This window comes from Colobus angolensis, unplaced genomic scaffold (assembly GCF_000951035.1).
Source record: "Colobus angolensis palliatus isolate OR3802 unplaced genomic scaffold, Cang.pa_1.0 Scaffold81, whole genome shotgun sequence".
NCBI lineage: Eukaryota > Metazoa > Chordata > Mammalia > Primates > Cercopithecidae > Colobus > Colobus angolensis.
This window is the reverse complement of record NW_012121932.1, coordinates 1569141-1586702: the sequence shown is the minus strand read 5'-3', so window position 1 is coordinate 1586702 and position 17562 is coordinate 1569141. Positions and strand designations below refer to the sequence as shown.

The following is a 17562-nucleotide window of genomic DNA, read 5'->3' as shown; positions in this document are numbered from 1 at the left end:
GGCTCATGCACCACCACACCCAGCTAATTTTTGTATTTTTAGTGGAAACGGGGTTTCGCCATGTGGTCCAGGCTGATCTCGAATGCCTGACCTCAAGTGATCCACCTGCCTCAGCCTCCCAAGTAGCTGGGACCAAGACGCATGCCACCACGCCTGACTAATCTTTCTATTATTAGTGGAAACGGGGTTTCGCCATGTGGTCCAGGCTGATCTCGAATGCCTGACCTCACGTGATCCGCCCGTCTCGGCCTCCCAAAGTGCTGGGATTACAGGCTTGAGCCACCGCGCCCGGCTAGCTTTTCAAAATTAATGGGGTTTTTACTCAATACCTAGATGCACACACATAGCTAACTTTCTAAGTCTTGTGGTATCCTTGTTACTCCACAAGATGAAACTAAAAATGTTGAACTTATTTCTTATCATGAACTTGAGTCATTTCAATGGATGGCTAAACGGGAAACCGCAAATTAATCAGTTACGTGAAAAGTAAGAGCTGCCATAATTCCTTGTCTGCTCTGAAGTTTCTCATGAACTCTAGAATTAGCAGGACATGCAGAGCTATGGAATTTTTAGCATATAATGATGCCCTTGCTTTCCAGTTTTAAAATATATTGATTTTTCGAATTTTAATGATTTGAGATGGGATGTTTTTCACAGTTTTGAGGTGTACATTTTTAGGGGTAGTGTTGTCATCCATGAAAAGTTAAATTGGAGATGAAATCTTTATATAAATGGTATTTTAGAATCAAGGGAATGGGGCATTTGGTATGATTTCTGCCAAAATATCAGTACCTACCTCCCTTCCTAGTAGGATGAGCTTCAGGTACCCACATCAGGGTGTAGCTCAGACTTCCTTCTGACATCCCCTCTGAAGCTCGCAGGAAAACGGTGCCCATCTGTGTCTCTCTTGGTGCTTACTAGCCTGGAATATGTGGGATCTGCTGCCCAGGAAAGCTAGAAGCAGCTGGCTTGGGACTTGAGCCCCAGGCCACCACAGGCATGAGACAAACTCTAGAATCTCTACCTCTATCAACTTCTCGAGAATGAATTGCTGCCGGGCGCAGTGGCTCAAGCCTGTAATCCCAGCACTTTGGGAGGCCGAGACGGGCGGATCACGAGGTCAGGATGATCGAGACCATCCTGGCTAACACGGTGAAACCCCGTCTCTACTAAAAATACAAAAACTAGCCGGGCGAGGTGGCGGGCGCCTGTAGTCCCAGCTACTCCGGAGGCTGAGGCAGGAGAATGGCGTAAACCCGGGAGGCGGAGCTTGTAGTGAGCTGAGATCGGGCCACTGCACTCCAGTCCGGGCGACAGAGCGAGACTCCGCCTCAAAAAAAAAAAAAAAAAAAGAATGAATTGCTTTGGTCTGCTCATTTTGGATTATTCCTCTTGATTCCATCTCACCATCCTAAGCAGTGCTTCCCTGGCCAGTGTTTAGCAAGCCCATTTCCATGACGTCAATCCTCCCACCGTGGTGTTTCGGAAGGGGAGTTGGGAAAAGATGTGTGTAATCGGTTCTTCTGAGCCCACAGTAGTCAGCACATCACGGGTTTCAGGGACCTGGGGTTCAGCTGACTAGTGAGCTACACACCTGTTGCCTTACAGAGCTCTCTGGAGATGTTTTAGCTATCATGGCTTCCTCTGCCCCCATGACCATCAAGTAACATCAGAATGAGCCTACTCTGCCTTCAGTGGTTTTGAATTCATTTCCTGGTATACAGAAAGGCCTGGCACAGTCCCTTTCTAGGCTCAACTTTTGAAGGGATGATGGCTTAGGGACTCATTGGCCTATACCCCAAGCATTAGAAATATGTAAGCACATGCAAAGCATTTTTTATAAATGTACATCTGAGAAGCAGGCGGACAGAGAAGAATGAATGAAAAGAGCTATTCCCCGGCACCACAGAACTTAGAGGGCAACCCAAAATATACCTGGGCAACCCAAAATATACCTGGAAATAACCTGTTATAATGGAGAGCCATGTTATAACAGTAGAAATCATAACTCAGTTCTAAAAATTACAACCTTTAATTCTACAGCAGTAAAGGAGATATTGAGGAAATGTGACTAATCAGGAACATCTGAGGAAGGGAGCTCTTAAGGTTTGCCATCAAAATAGCAAATGCCCACACCCTCGTGTGACCTTAAGCACTTTCTATTCTTATAGGATTTGGCCCTGGAAGAGGCTGTTCTGGAGGAGCTGACCCAGAAGGTAGCCCAAGAACACAAAGCCCACAGGTAAGGCAGGCAGAGGGTAAGGGGCTGCCTGTACAACAGATGTTTACTGCCTGTGGGGCAGGAGGCATCCATCTCCCTATCAGCAACTCTGGGCTTGAGCCAACACACTTGTATTTCTTCCACCACGTGACTCAGCTCTGTACTTCCGTTCTGAAAAGGTGAATGTCGACTTGAAAACTGCTCGGTTCCTTCCTTCCCTCCCTCCGTCCCTCCCTCCCTCCCTCCTTCCCTTCCTCAGAGAATCTGGGAAGCCTGTGCTGAGAGAGTGAAGACCTAAAGTGCTGTGTTGAGTGGTAGGCAGGTGAAGGAAAGAAAAAGAGAGAAAGTTTAATTCAAGGAAGCACCAAGAGTTTGATATCAAGGCCTATGCAGTGATCCTAAGTTCTCCCATCATGGCTTTTTTTTTTTTTTTTTGACATTCTGACTATGTCACCCAGACTAGAGTGCAGTGCTGTGATCTTGGTCCACTGCAACCTCCACCTCCAGGGTTCAAGCAATTCTCATGCCTCAGACTCTCGAGTAGCTGGGATTACAGGCTCATGCACCACCACACCCAGCTAATTTTTGTATTTTTAGTGGAAACGGGGTTTCGCCATGTGATCCAGGCTGATCTCGAATGCCTGACCTCAAGTGATCCACCTGCCTCAGCCTCCCAAAATGCTAGGATTATAGGCATGAGCCATGGCCATTTGACTGCCAAAATATTATCCTCATTGTAAACTTTTTCCTTTTTTTTTTTTTTTTTCCATAATGAACATTTCTCCCAGATGGGAGAAAAATAACTTCTTTTTAAAGTAGGCAACATATTTGAAGGGATGTCTGGAATAATAATTTCATGTTTATAGGGCTGTGGCTCTTAATTAAATACTTTACCTTCCTCTTATTATTCCCTGTTGAGTAAAAGGCTACTGGGAAAGATGTTAATGAATTACTTAGTAATGCACCCTACCCTCTCACAGTTGGGTAATGATTGCTCTTCCCAGAAACTAGAGCTAAACCACAGCTCTGGAATTTGCCATCAGGAGAGTGGGATCTTCCACTGACTGCCCTTAACCATTTCTTCCTTCGATGCTATTTTGATTTTAGTGGAATCCTGCCAGCAGAAGCTGAACTGATGTACATCAATGAAGTGGAACGTTTGGATGGATTTGGACAGGAAATCTTCCCTGTAAAGGTAACGTGCTGTGCCCTGTGCTGGCTTTAACCTTCTCTTACCTGTACTGGCATTTGGAAAATCAGTGTTGATAGCAGTGGACCAGAATGACTTGGCCTTCTTTTTACTATGCAGCATTAGTTGACAAGTCCTGTTTATTATAGATAAACAAATGCTTTTCTTAACCAAGACATTTTGAAGTTTGCCATGGTCCTCAGCAGAATAGTTCAATAAGACAGTCCATCTAATTGAGTACCAAACATCAGCCAATTCGGCACCTTGGAGGTATCAAGGCTGATATTCCAGCCCTATAACAGGACAAGTCAACAGCCAATGTCATGTGAAACATTAATGAAGACTCTAGCCAGTAGTTTTCTTATTTTCTTTTTCTCTTCATTGAGCCAATACAGGGATAATTGTTTGTGAGGTAGAATGAAATGTTTCCTGTATACAATCATGTTTTATTTCTCCAGCTTTATAGGGCCCTCCATTGTGGGTTCCTAGCCCCTTTGGTGTTTTATGGAAACTATGCCTAGGAAACTGCTACAGCACATCACATCCTTTGCAGCACATCTACCTCCTGAAGTGGGTGTGGTTGGGGGGTCATGGAGCATAGTCATTTACAGAGCTGAGCCCATCATCCAAACTCATTTTCTGCTCTCTGCTGACCAACTTTACAAAAAATGGAGATTGATCAGAAACCTAAAGCAACTGGCACATTTCAGCAATTTGGGAGATGCCTGCAATTTCATCACAAACATTTCACTCCAGACTGGCTCCACTGGCTGTTTTATAAGTGTTCAGTTCCCCCTCTGTTGCACGTTTGCAATTTGCCTTAATGAGAACTGCCCATGTGCATCAAGCAGAATCGAGCAGGGTGGCCGCAGCTTTCAGAAAGGGCTAAATGGCTCTTTTTTAGATTTGTTTAATTTTCTTTTGCTTCTCTAATAGCTGCCCTTCATAGGGTTGTAATCCATTTTCCTTGCAATAATGCCTTATGAAGCCATCTGCATCCCACTTACATTTCTGCAGCACATATATAGTCATATTTTGAGTCATTGAAAAATCAGAGTAAACTTTTCTCCACTTCTGGAAAACTGACTTCTCAATCCCTGGAAGTTGGAGGTTTTGTTGCGGCAATTTGCTTGTGTTGTTTTTTAATGTGGACTGCGGAAAACAGGGGCAGTTGAGGATATGTTGAAATCTGCTGTGGTTGGTTCTGATGTGCTTTCTAGTATGTTCTTTCTTTAGTGGGGCCGACAAGGGTTATAATACCTTCCTCTGAGTTGGAAGATAGGCACTTCTGACTCATTGCCAAGCTCAGGTAACTGAGCTGCACTGCCTCTTTTTCCTCTTTCTCCCCACATATCTGTACATATCTAAGGTGACCATCTATAGACCACATGATTCCTGGTGACCCAAGGATGGGGGTGGGAGCAACAGCACCAGTGGGGGTGGTGATGTGGTCAGCTCTGCAATGAGTAGAAAAGCAGACAAGAAAATATGCAGGGAAAGGCTGTGAGTGGGACTGGATTCTCTTTTGATTGGTACAGGTTCTTATTGACAAAATAAAAGCATGTCATGATATATCCTAGGAAAAATACATGAATTTAGCATGGGCTTTTCCACGAGTGGTTCCTCAAAAATTTTCAAGAGTAGCAGAAGACCAGTCAGCTTCCCAACAAGTCTTCCCCTCCTTCCACAGATACAGGTATGAGCACTGCCTGAGTCACTCCTGTATTGTCAGAGCACATAGACATGGCGAAGGGTGCTTCTGGGATGGGTAAGACAGAGTCTGGAGCCTTTATCCATTGCTAGGTTGGATTTAGAGCCCTTAAGTTTTGACCAGTGCAGTGTCCCCAGCATACTGGGTAGAGTGGCTTCCAGAGGCACCCCTGCTGTGCTTTTCCCATTGCCCCATCTTGGTGAATAACTCTTCCCTTATCCGTATCCCTACAGTTCTGGCGGCAAAGTGCCCAGGGAAATCTTTCTGCAGAATTCCCCCTCTCTTTCTAATTCCACTCCTCCTATCTTCTTTTCTCACATATACCTCCTGTTACCTTTTCAACTTCCTGGAATCAGCATTATGGGATGGTTCTCTTTTGTCTTTGCCGGTTCATTGTCTCTCAGCACTCTTTTTGCTTTGTGACCAACAGGGGTTGTACTCTTTCTCTGTCTCTGTTAGAAGACTCTTATTCAAATGTAAGCTTTAGAGGGTGAGTTGAGAAGAGGTCCCTGCCTTCTTTGTGCCTTAAATGGGATCAAGTATTCTAGGGAATGTAGAAGTCCTTCTTTTCCATCTTAGTTCTAGTTGTGCGTGGCCCCACTCTTGCTCCAGAAAGAAGACCTCCCCCATGGGAAAGCAGGATTTCACTTAAGGGACTGACAGTTTGTCCACTAGATGTCTGGTTCCCACTCCGCTCTCAGAACCCTGGCAGCCAGGTGGTGCTTTCCCAGACAGGAGATTGGAAGCACCTGACTGGACCAAGAGGCCAGACTGAAGATAGAATATGACATCTGGGGTTCCCCAAGACAGGGCTCAACAGATCACCCACCAGTGAAGTCCATAAGCCCCTCCTGTGCTTAGAGAGCTCCCAGCCAGCGTTTAGCATCCGATTCTCAAATGCGAACAGACAGTCAAGCATCACTCTACACAGTATCCTTCTAGGAACAACAGAGATCAACATCATAAGAACAGCAGTGGACTGACTGGCAGATGCAGATGTTGTACAGGAAGAACTCCCTGCTCAAAATACTATTCAGTGAGCCTCAGGATATTTTCTTTTTTAATTTTGCCTCCTTGAAGGAATAAAGTACTTATAAAAAGATGCATTTAGAAAACAAAAATGAACTCTGAAATTAAAAATGTGATATCAAAAGTGTACAACTTAATAGACAGGTTAGAAGATAAAACTGAGAAAGTCTCACCAAAAAACAAAGTAATGGTAAGTCGGGGACGGGAGATAAAAGAATTAGAGGACCTGTCCAGAATGTCCAATATTTCAATAATGGGGGTTCTAAAAAGAGTGAACAAGGGAAACAAAAGGTAATTATTCGAGAAAATATCCCTTCACTGAGGAATGGGACGTTCTGCACTGAAAGGGCCAGAGATGATAGCTGCAAAGAGACACATCGAGGGCTTTAAGAGGTGAAAGTTTCAGCCTCTGGGCTGAGGAAGTGGTAGGTCCATGTCTGCTCTTGGCTTCCTTTAAGCAAGCCCTGAAGGGTATTCAACTCTTCAAACTATTACATGTATAATGATTTAAAAAACAAGAACTTTGGTAAGGTTAAAAAATAAAAGACATTAATAGATGTTCATGAAAGAGAAAATCCAAATCCCAATGAATCTGAGAAAATCCAGAGATTCTCTCTCAAAATGGAAATGTGTTGTGACAAATTGAGGAAAAAGGAAAAAAAAAATCTCTCTCTCTATATATATAGTCCACTAGGATGTGTGGTGGGTGAGTTCCTGTAGGACCTGACCCCACCAACACAGCTGTTCACTTTATTGCTATGATGTTGTCTATGATTCATTCTACTCATGGGTGAGGAATGGGATGCGATGCCTACGGGTTTTGTGTATATTGTGGAGTGGCTAAATCAAACCAGTTAACGTATGTATTACCTCACATATTTCTTTGTGGTTAGAACACTTAAAATTTACTCTTTTAGTGATTTCAAGAATACAATACATTGTTGCTGGGCGCAGTGGCTCACACCTGTAATCCCAACACTTTGGGAGGCTGAGGATAGAGGATCACTAGCCTGGGCAGCATAGCAAGACCTGTCTGTAAAAATAAATAAATAAATAAATAATAAATAAATAAATAAATAAATAAATTAGTGGGGCATGGTGGCGCATGCTCGTAGTCCCAACTACTTGGGAGACTAAGGTAGGAGGATTGTCTGAGTCCAGGAGGTCAAGGCTGCAGTGAGCCAAAATCATGCCACTGCACTCCACCCTGGGCAACAGTGAGACCTTGTTTCAAAACAAACAACAACAAAACACCAATATATTGTTACTAACTATGCTGTGGTCACCATGATATATTGAACTTACTCCTCCTGTCTAACAAGGCTTCATTTCCTTTGACCATCTTTTCCCCATTCCTCCCATTCTCCAGCCTCTGGTAACCACCATTATACTATATGCTTCTATGAGTTCAGTTTTTTAGATTCCACATATAAGTGAGAACATGTGTTATTTGTCTTTCTGTACCTGGCTTATTTCATTTAGCATTGTGTTCTCCAATTCCATCTGTATTGTGGCAAATGCCAATTTTGTTCTGTTTAAGGCAGAATGGTACTCCCTTGTACGCATGTACCACGTTTTCTTTATCCATTCATCTGTGGATGGACACTCAGGTTGATTCCATACCTTAGCTGTTGTGACTAATGTTGCCGTGAACATGAGTCATCACAAGTATCTTTTGTTGGTCTTAACCCAGGACAATCATGGAAACTGTGTACACCTTGGCATTTTCTTTATGGGGATTTTCGTGAGGAACAGAATTGGAAGACAAGCAGTAATACACAGGTAGTCTTATTTGTTTGTTTTTCTTTTTTCTTTTTCACCTTGAGGGACTGTAATGTTAATGTTACATTAACATCCAAATGAGTTAAGAGCCAAACAGTGGATAAGATTTGACTTTTCTCAGCTCATATAAGGTGAGCCCTCTGCAGGATTTAAGCGTTAAATTCATCTCACTTTTTGTAGAAACCCTTCCCACTTGACTCCAAGAAATATATTGTTAAACCCTATTGAGTTACAAGGGTGAAACTAAACTTCGTGAGTCTGGTTGAAAACTGGCTCTCCAGTCAGTCATTAAATCTAAACCCTTCTTTCCATTGCTCTGAACCACCTGTGCCACAAGAGTGCAAACTGATTTTTATGTGAACAAAAGGCAATTCTTTTTAAAAATGTGTTTTGAAAAAGTAATCTATTTATTATGATGAATTAGGGGGCTTTGGTACTTTTAATTATTTTGACACTTCACTCTTCTTTTCCATTTATCAGGAATGGTACCAGTGTAGAGATGCAGCCATCTCCTCCTGCATTTCACGTCAATATGCTTGCTTTGTATTGGTGCTCATAGATTTTATCATAATGCCGATCTGATAAACTGTGTTCTAGCTTTCATTTACAAGGGCAACATGGCCCATGATTGGAAGAACAACTTTCTTGTATGTGTGTCTGATAGGCGGATCTGTGTATCCAAGGCACACTATCAAAGATAGCTCTTGGAGGCAAGCATAGCCCACCTTCTGGAAGTGACTCTTAACTGACCATGTACTCTCTGGATCAGCAACTACAGTAGGCCATTTTGAGACAATTTTCTAACCAAAAGCTTCCTGATAGGCTTTTATTTTCCTAGATCCTCACTCTGTCATTGTTTTTATGATATTTTCTTGCCCTCTGAATAGAGACATTATTGAATCAGGAATGACAAGAGAGATCTTTCAGGCTATAGAATGAACTTTTTGACTTTTGGACTTAGTGTCAGCTCCATGTATCTGCCACAAAGTATAAATTAATTGAGGAAAATATATAAATATGTGCAGAGTTGTAACTATAAATTTTTATACCCATTCAAAGCTATCCAGGCATTGTGTCCTATGAGTTCTCCATAGTTAAAATGATGTTTCAGTTTCTCTTTGAACCTACAGCACAGCAGATAAGTAAACAAGTCTTGCACACCAGCTATTGAAGTGAAAGAGAAGAAAATTGCAATTTGGAAATTTCATGAGCATAAGCCACTCACAGGTTTTGCTTACTTTCCTTAGAAACTGTTTCCAGCCCTTTTCATTTATCTTGAAACCACTACGAGATGAGAATTCACATCTACTGTAGCGTCATGTTAATTATACCACTAGATGAAGTCATGTGGTGGGGCTCCGAGTGTATCTAGGATTTCAGCAGTTGATTTGAAGGAATGAAGCCAGACGAAACCAACTATCTCTTATCTCTAGAGACCTTCACTAAGGAGTATATAGCTGTGAGTCCACGTAGATGTAATCTGATAGAACTGTAGGTTGCGAAGCAAGCTGGGTGCAGCACTTGTAGAGAGTTTTGCCCCAGCAGAGGCACCTAAAAACATTTGGTACTGGTATAAGGGAATGATGACTGGAGGAAAGGCTGGAAACCCCAGGTAAAGAACTCATCCATCCCTGATGTACAGAGTAAACTTGTTAAGTCAGGAACTTATTTGTGTCTATATTGCCTCATTTTTAAAGTAGGAGCAAAAATAGCTGCCATAGAGATTTGATGTAAGAATCGGACTCTATACAGCTGAGAGGCAATATTACTGCTTTTTATTCTTCTAGCAAACATTTATTGAGTGCTGTGTGCCGGGTACTCGATTCAGTGCTTGGAACACAGAAACGAAGAAGGCAGAATCCCTGCATTGGGTATGGGGCCTGTGGTCTACTTGGTCTCATTAGAGATCTCATCACAGAAGTAAAAATTATAATGCAATGTGGTGACTGGTAGGGGACTACAGCAGGCTCTTCTCCTCATGTGTGGGTAGGGGGATATGAGGAAGGGATTCCTAGAGAAGGTGACTCCCAGAGCTGAGTCTCAAAATTATTATCCAAACAGAGGATGGTAGAAGTATTAATGAGCAGATGCATCATATGAGTGAAAAAGCGGTGGCAGGGAATTATAGGTTGGGGCACCAAGTGAAGGGTAGGTAGTGGTAAAAGATGGTTAGAAATTGGTTCCAAGTAGGATGAGAAGCAGTAGCTTATCTTTCCTCATCTGGTGCTTGTTTTGGTGTATATCATTTTAGATAAGGTCTCCATGAAGACAGGGAAGGAAACTCTGTGTGTGTGTGTGTGTGTGTGTGTGTGTGTGTGTGTGTGTGTGTGTGTGAGTGTGTGTGTGAGTGTATGTTCCTAAAAGTGTAGGCACATTACACAGACAATTAATGTATACTTAGTGGCCGGCATGTGGAGCTGACACTAAGTCCAAAAGTCAAAAAGTTTATTCTATAGCCTGAAAGATCTCTCTTGGCATTCCTGCTTCAACAGGTGTTTTTTCTTAGGTGGCATCATGAATCTGTAGTGCATATTGCAATACAGAATATGTGGATTCTTCTGTTTAGGTTCCTGGAAACACATGACATTTTAATAATATATGCTCCTCCATCATTAAAAAGTGGTGGTCATGGGAAATATTTTGTCACTTTGGAAATGTGAAAAAAGTGGGAGGGGGGAAGCAAAAGTCCCTTGCAGATTTTCCTCATTGCTAGTCACAAAGAAAACTATAATTTATAAATAGCAATATCTCGACATATGTAGAATTTTTAGCCATTTGAATGAATACATGCTGCATTTTCTTGACTTTTATCCTTTGAAAGAACATTTCACTTAAAAATAGTTAAATCATAATTTGTAAAAATGAGACTCGATAGCAGCAAGCAGTCCTCCTCTGCTGTATCGTAAATGCCTGGAACATCTTTCACAGTGACATTTCTTTTGACCAGGTGGAATGACATGGGGAATATCACTCATAACAAGTCGACCATTCTGGTGGAGCTCATCAACAAAGAAGAAACTGCCCTCTTTCACACGGTAAGCAAAACAAACAGAGGCAGGATCTGACAAGACACTGGCTTTTGGACTTTTCAACTCCTAATGTCCTTTCCTTGCTGTCCCTATCTTGAGATAGTAAATATTCTCTTGAAGAGATGCTTTCTAATACTTGGTCAATGCTATCATTACTCATTCCAGGATAGTGGTGATGAAATACCCATGTTTAAAATACCAGGTTTCCAGCCAGGCGAAGTGGCTCATGCCTGTAATCCCAGTACTTTGGGAGGCTGAGGCCGGTGGATCACTTGAGGTCAGGAGTTCGAGACCAGCCTGGCAATATGGCAAAACCCCATCTCTACTGAAAACACAAAAATTACCCGAGCGTGGTAGCAGGCGCCTGTAGTCCCAGCTACCCGGGAGGCTGAGGCAGGAGAATCGCTTGAACCCGGGAGGCAGAGGTTGCAATAAGCTTGAGATCACGCCACTGCATTCCAGCCTGGACAACAGAGCTAGACTCCGTCTCAAAAAATAAAATAATAAAATAAAATACAGGGTTTCCAAGCTGACTTTTGACTCTAGGACTCTGGTCCCTCCACCTGCCTTATGTGTGATGGATCACATTGTCTGGCATGCCGCCTTCCTCAGCACTGTAGTTACAGCACTCATCTAGTGACCCCTGATTCTTCTATTGCATTCCATTTGCTTTTGCTGGCGTACCTGAGTTTTCTTTCCCATCGTAGCCCAAGCTTAATCTGAAGTAAGCTAAGCGACTGACCTTCTGTTAAGTGTCTCCTCAAGAGCCAAGGCATCTCACTGCCTCCTATTTAATGAAGTCTGGTGTTTATTCTATGCTGTGCCTTGATTCAGTTATTTATTTTGAAAGCGCTTGGTCAGGAATTACGTAAAGACATGCCGGTTCATCAGTGTAACCCCAGCACTTTGGACATAGGGATTCCTTGGCAGACAGCATGTTCTGCCACTCTTTGGTAGGCTTTGTAGGAATAGCTGCTGCTGAAATTCAGCAGGCTGGTTTACTTTGCTGGCCCATGTCTTATTTTGTGCTTGAGATGAAGGTTGGAAGGGATGTGTCCCTCCTCAGAAGAATCTTAATGAAATATGTAACTAATTCAACAAATGTTTATTTTTTTCTCTGTCTCTTCTTTTCCAAGGATGATATCGAAAATGCCAAGTATATTTCTCGGTTGTTTGCCACACGACACAAGTTTTACAAACAAAACAAAATCTGCACTGAGTAAGTAAACATTTAGTCCCCCCGCCCCAACTGGATGAGTTTATCAGACTAAATTAATGTCTTTTTGGGTTGCTGTAGGTCACTTTTCCTATTCACTCTTTTTCCTTGTTCCTTGCAGAAGCTAAAGAAGTAAGCTAAAGCCAGGGCAGGAATGAAAACGTTAATGATGAAGACTGTCTAGTGTAGTGCATATGCCCAGAGAGAGAATAATTCACAAATTGACTGCGAATGCTTGGCTGCCTGGATGGGGTGGCCCGCATTAGCGCCTTTCCAACCCTCTGCTAGGAGTTTGGAGAAGCAGAGCAGTTCCCAATTTGCCAGGGTGCCCCTTCGTGTCAGACGCGGAGTGTGTTCAGAAGTGGGTAACAGAGTGACGAGCTAGCTTGAAAGAGAAGACGCTCCTGTCATCCTCAGCCCCGTGTCGCTTGCACAGTTGGCTAACCCTGCGCGTTCTCCTGGGTCATGTCATCTGACTGTAAATGAGAGGCCAGGGTAATTAGAGGAAGATGTGGAAGACACTCATAGGTGTCGCAAATCCGTGTGTATTTTTTTAATTTAATTTGGAAATAAAGATGATAAAGAGGCGTGTGATGAGGGCACTTAAATGCGACCTGACCTCAGATGGAGCGTGCTGGGGCTCACTCTATCATTGTCTTTTTCTTGGTTACCTTCAAAAGACGTTCCTCAGCCGAATACATTCAGCGGTGTGGGCGCCCAATGTGTTTAATTTTGTTTCAAAGAGCGTCAGGGTTATAAATGCAAGAGAAGAACTGCTTTTCCACTCCCACGGTGGACACATCCGAGAGTATGTAGAGTATTGTCCTAGAGCAGTTCCTGCTGAAGAACGCGGCGGCTTTATAGCTGGAGCGCCAGGTCATGGCCGACTTTTTTCTCCACACCACGGAGGCTCTTTCAAGCCAGTCACTGCAATTGGTCACTGTCGGGGTCTGAAAGTATGTCTGATAGTATTAGGCCTACCCGCTTGGTTTGCAAATGTAAATCAGAAGAAGTCCCGATCGGGGAGTGGCAAGTGAAGCGGCTGTACGTTTCTTCTAGACACATTCTCCCATGTGCCCCACCACACCATTCTCTTGAGCAGGTTCCTGATAGGTCACTTCTGTGTATTTCTACTCTGCTGTTGCCCTTGACTTCTCGGGGTATCTTTGACATGAACAAGAATGCTATCCTTGACTTCTCTAGGGTGAATTTAAAAACTGAGAACTGGATTTTACTCTTGTCTTCTGATTTAAGCACAGCTCAGCAAATGGTTTTACTATAAAATTTACAGAGTGCTTTTTTTTTTTTGTAGTCTTTTCCTCCAGTATTAGTGAACATCACATATTAGTCTGAAAACTAAGAAGAAATTCTGTTTCCCAATTCTGCTCCTGTAATAACCATTCCTTTCTTCTTCCTAACCAAGTATAAGAGGTTCCTAACCTCTTACCTGATTAAAACCTGGGGCGCACTCTCAAAATTATACACACACACACACACATACACTCCCATTCAATTCCATATGCAGTTCAGCGTCCCAGCACGATGTTATGGCCTGGGGCATCCCTCTGGAGTTCTGTGAACTGGCATAATCTTAACAGCGTCCTTCTCCACGCACACACAGCAGCGTCCTTCTCCAGAGGACGATACTCTCTGACCTCTAAAAGATCGTTACTGATTTTTCTGCTCCTGCAGAGCTGCTGCTTGTCGTCTGGAGGTATAGCTCTGTTGAGTGGCTCCTCAATTTCTTGATATAGGGAGAAAAACTAGGAGGCAGTATATATAACATAGGTCTGATAATATTGTATTGTTTAGCCAGTCGTTTAAAAATCCACCATTGCTATATTACCTCCATCATTTCATAAAATATATTTTATCACCAAAAAAGTAGGAAGGATGAAATCTCAGAATAAGGAGAGTCCTTTGAATTGAAGAACTTACCCTAATAAAAAAACTGTACAAGTCCTGGTTTTTTTATTTGTTTGTTTGTTTTATGGTAGCACTGAGAATGAGGGAAAATATTATAGCATTTGGGACCCATGGCTTGAAGGCATCTTTGATTTCAACTCTCAAGAATTTGTTAATACTTCCAATTCATTTTTTAATCTGTACATTAAAAAATATGTTGATTCTTAGTCTGGAAAATATCTGATCAGATAAATGTTTGTAAACTGTATTATCTTAATAAAAAGTACCTTTTATATAGTCACACTGAAAATATTGTATCTATTTTGTATTTTCATTTGACTGGAAGCATTTTAAAAATATTTTTTCTTGCATTTTTTAAAAAAACTATGAAGGCCGAGACGGGCGGATCACAAGGTCGGGAGATCGAGACCATCCTGGCTAACACGGTGAAACCCCGTCTCTACTAAAAAATACAAAAAATTAGCCGGGCGAGGTGGCGGGCGCCTGTAGTCCCAGCTACTCGGGAGGCTGAGGCAGGAGAATGGCGCGAACCCGGGAGGTGGAGCTTGCAGTGAGCTGAGATCCGGCCACTGCACTCCAGCCTGGGCGACAGAGCCAGACTCTGTCTCAAAAAAAAAAAAAACTATGAAGGATTTTACATATATACAACAGTAGAAAGAGTATAATTTTTAAAAATCCATGTAATGTGATATTTTTCAGTCTTATTTCCCTCAGTCTTTCTGTAGAAATAAGCCTCCATTTGTTTAATATTACTTTGTAAAACTTATTCTAAAAGTATCCTATCTGAACATTTTGAAAATAGAGAAAAACAAAGGAAATCAAGATTGTTCTTAGTGTTACTACCCGGAAATAAGCCATGTTTATGTCTTGATGTAACGATTACCAATCTTGTTGATTTACTTCCTCTCCCTCCCTTGTCTATCTGGTCTTTTTATATCAATAATAATAACCATTCTCATTTTTTCACCTCTTCATGTAGACAGTCAAATTCTCCACCCCCCATCAGACGCCAGCCTACCTGGAGCCGATCCTCTCTGGTATGTATAGAAGCTGTAGTGATCAAGTGATCTGACTGTTGAGCATTCTTTGTTGTTAATTTGAGGCAGGGGGATGATGAGGGCATCATGAGGACGTGAAATTTTGTGAGAACACAGAGGCATCATTCTGTCAAGCAGGTGCGATGCACACCCATTTTGTCCCCCTTGGATCCATCCATGCCCACCACTACTCTTAAGTGTGGCTGAGGCTGAGGGTTTACCCTGAGAGTAGGTCTTATTCCAGGCGTGTGGGACCATGTTCCATCAGCATACAGCCCATGGTGTGTTTTCATCCCCTTGCTTATCTGTTCTGGTTGTTGTGTGAAGATACATCTTCAGTTATGAGCTCCACAAATTGTTTTGTGTTCGCTGCCATAGAGAGAGCTTAATAAACTAGTGAGAAAATGCCTTCTAAATGAGCAAAAACTGAACAGATCTGGTTGATGGTCTCAGGCAGAGTATCTGATGGGGCAAATCGATTGCATAGTTCCTAATTTTAGGCCTTTTTAAAAAAATCAGATTTCCAAAGCACTTCCATAATTTTAGGCTTTAATTAGCCAGCAGAGTTTGAATTGATCTAGCTTTAGCTGCTACTTTTTTGTTTGTTTTAAGTTCCTCTCCTCATCATGTGAATAAGGAAACAATTAATTTCAATACATGTGTTCTGTCTTAAGCTATGTTTTGAGGATTACTCAAGGATAACAGATGTTAAGAATTGGTTTCCTTTAATGTTTTCTGCTTGTTTTAACTCACAATTCTTTTATTTTAGGTTATGATTTTTTACACAAAATCAAAATAAACATATGACCTTTGAACTTCTCTAGATCAACAATTCCTTCAAGTTGATAGAATGCAATTGAGTTTTTCTTCATATTCAATGTATACACTATAGCATGTCTTGAACTTGTCTTTTGAAGGGAACGTTTTGAGAAAAAATTATTTTCTGGAAAATGCTTAGATGTGGACTCTTTGAATTCTTGAGTTGAGCCATTATAACATGGCAGTAATAGTGCCTGTGTGAATATTATTTCTCTCAGTATTATGCACAATACCTCACATGTGGTCCTGGGCCCTGGAGATCTAAGAGATACCTTGGGCTTTCCCCTGAGTACCAATAGATTGGTTCATGGCACTGATTTCTTTATTCTTCTCCTTTATGAATGTTATCTTCCTTTTCCCTTCTTTAGAGTATAGGTGTCTTTATTAGCAAAATAATTTTTCATTTACACCCTTGAAACCCTATGGGAGGCAAAGTGTTTTAAAGCTCTCTTGTGATCTTATCTTGTCCTCATTATCCAGAGAGGATGCAGAGGCTTACCTATTTTATTCAGATGAAGACAGTTTATAGGAAGTCTGATCCAATTAATGGCTCCCCTCTTTCTCCTGTCTTTTAGGCTTAAACCATTTCACCAAGAGTTTCTTACAATGAATGAGTAAGACCAGATAACATTGTCTCTTGGCTTCCTTGCTGATAACCAGAACTTCTCATTGCTATTTTTCACCTGCCCTCTTCTGTCTATATTTTGGCATCAAATTTGTTTCTCTGTTAGCAGGTCTGGAAAGAAATGGAATAATGAATTAGAATATATAAAGAGATGCAATAAATAATAAAATCCTGAAGTGATGTTTGAGGGATTAGCTATTATTGTCCTTTGACAATGCTGTTTGTGAACTGGCGTAAGTCTGCTCATTTATGTCAGTTCATAAACTGAAACTTACTTATTAGATTTTTTTAAATAAGGCAAGAAAAGACAGTAAACCCACTTTGCCTTGCGGTGTATTTCTATTGCCTTGCGGTGTATTTCTATTCCCTTGCACATATCCCTCCCCACTATGTTTTTCTTTAAAGCCTGAAAATGGTTGTGCTACCATGGAAAACTTGAGTTGAATTTTGTATTGCCAAGAAAAGGAAAAATATTTTTAAATTGCAACTCAAAAATCAGCCAAAGGGAGACTTGGGAATATAGCCCCTTTTCTTTGGTAGCCCAAACTACTTTCTTAGATTGATTTCAGTTCTTCATTTCTTCTGTCTTGATTCCTTTTAATTCTTGGATCCCTTTTTTAAATTGCCACTTTGAAGATCAAGCATTGTTTGTGGCAGAGAAAATGATAGGTGAGTTAGTCACCCAGCTTCAAGCTCTTGGCCGGTGTGTTTCTTCCATTGAGGGATGCTGAGAAAGTGTGACCCCTGCTGGATTTGGGTTTCTTGGTTTGATCTCAGATTCTTCTCTCAAAATAGTAACCTTTAAAATCTATGAGGCTAATAGAAATATAAGATATTGGCTGGGCACAGTGGCTCACACGTGTAATCCCAGCACTTTGGGAGGTCAAGGCGGGTGGATCACCTGAGGTCAAGAGTTCAAGACCAGCCTGGCCAACATGGTGAAACCCCATCTCTACTAAAATACAAAAACTAGCCAGG

At 41.8% G+C, this 17562-nt stretch overlaps 1 protein-coding gene across 2 annotated transcripts in view; it reads left to right on the top strand.

Annotated features, from left to right (window-relative positions):
• Window positions 1–17562, top strand: part of PTPN14 (protein tyrosine phosphatase, non-receptor type 14) — a 218649-nt gene that overhangs the window by 161784 nt on the left and 39303 nt on the right. For both annotated transcript variants that reach the window (XM_011929412.1, XM_011929413.1), the window contains 6 exons: window positions 2172–2242; window positions 3329–3416; window positions 7844–7932; window positions 10880–10967; window positions 12098–12180; window positions 15083–15140. In XM_011929412.1, coding sequence (XP_011784802.1) covers window positions 2172–2242; window positions 3329–3416; window positions 7844–7932; window positions 10880–10967; window positions 12098–12180; window positions 15083–15140 — 477 coding nt within the window. The remainder of the gene's footprint in view (window positions 1–2171; window positions 2243–3328; window positions 3417–7843; window positions 7933–10879; window positions 10968–12097; window positions 12181–15082; window positions 15141–17562) is intronic.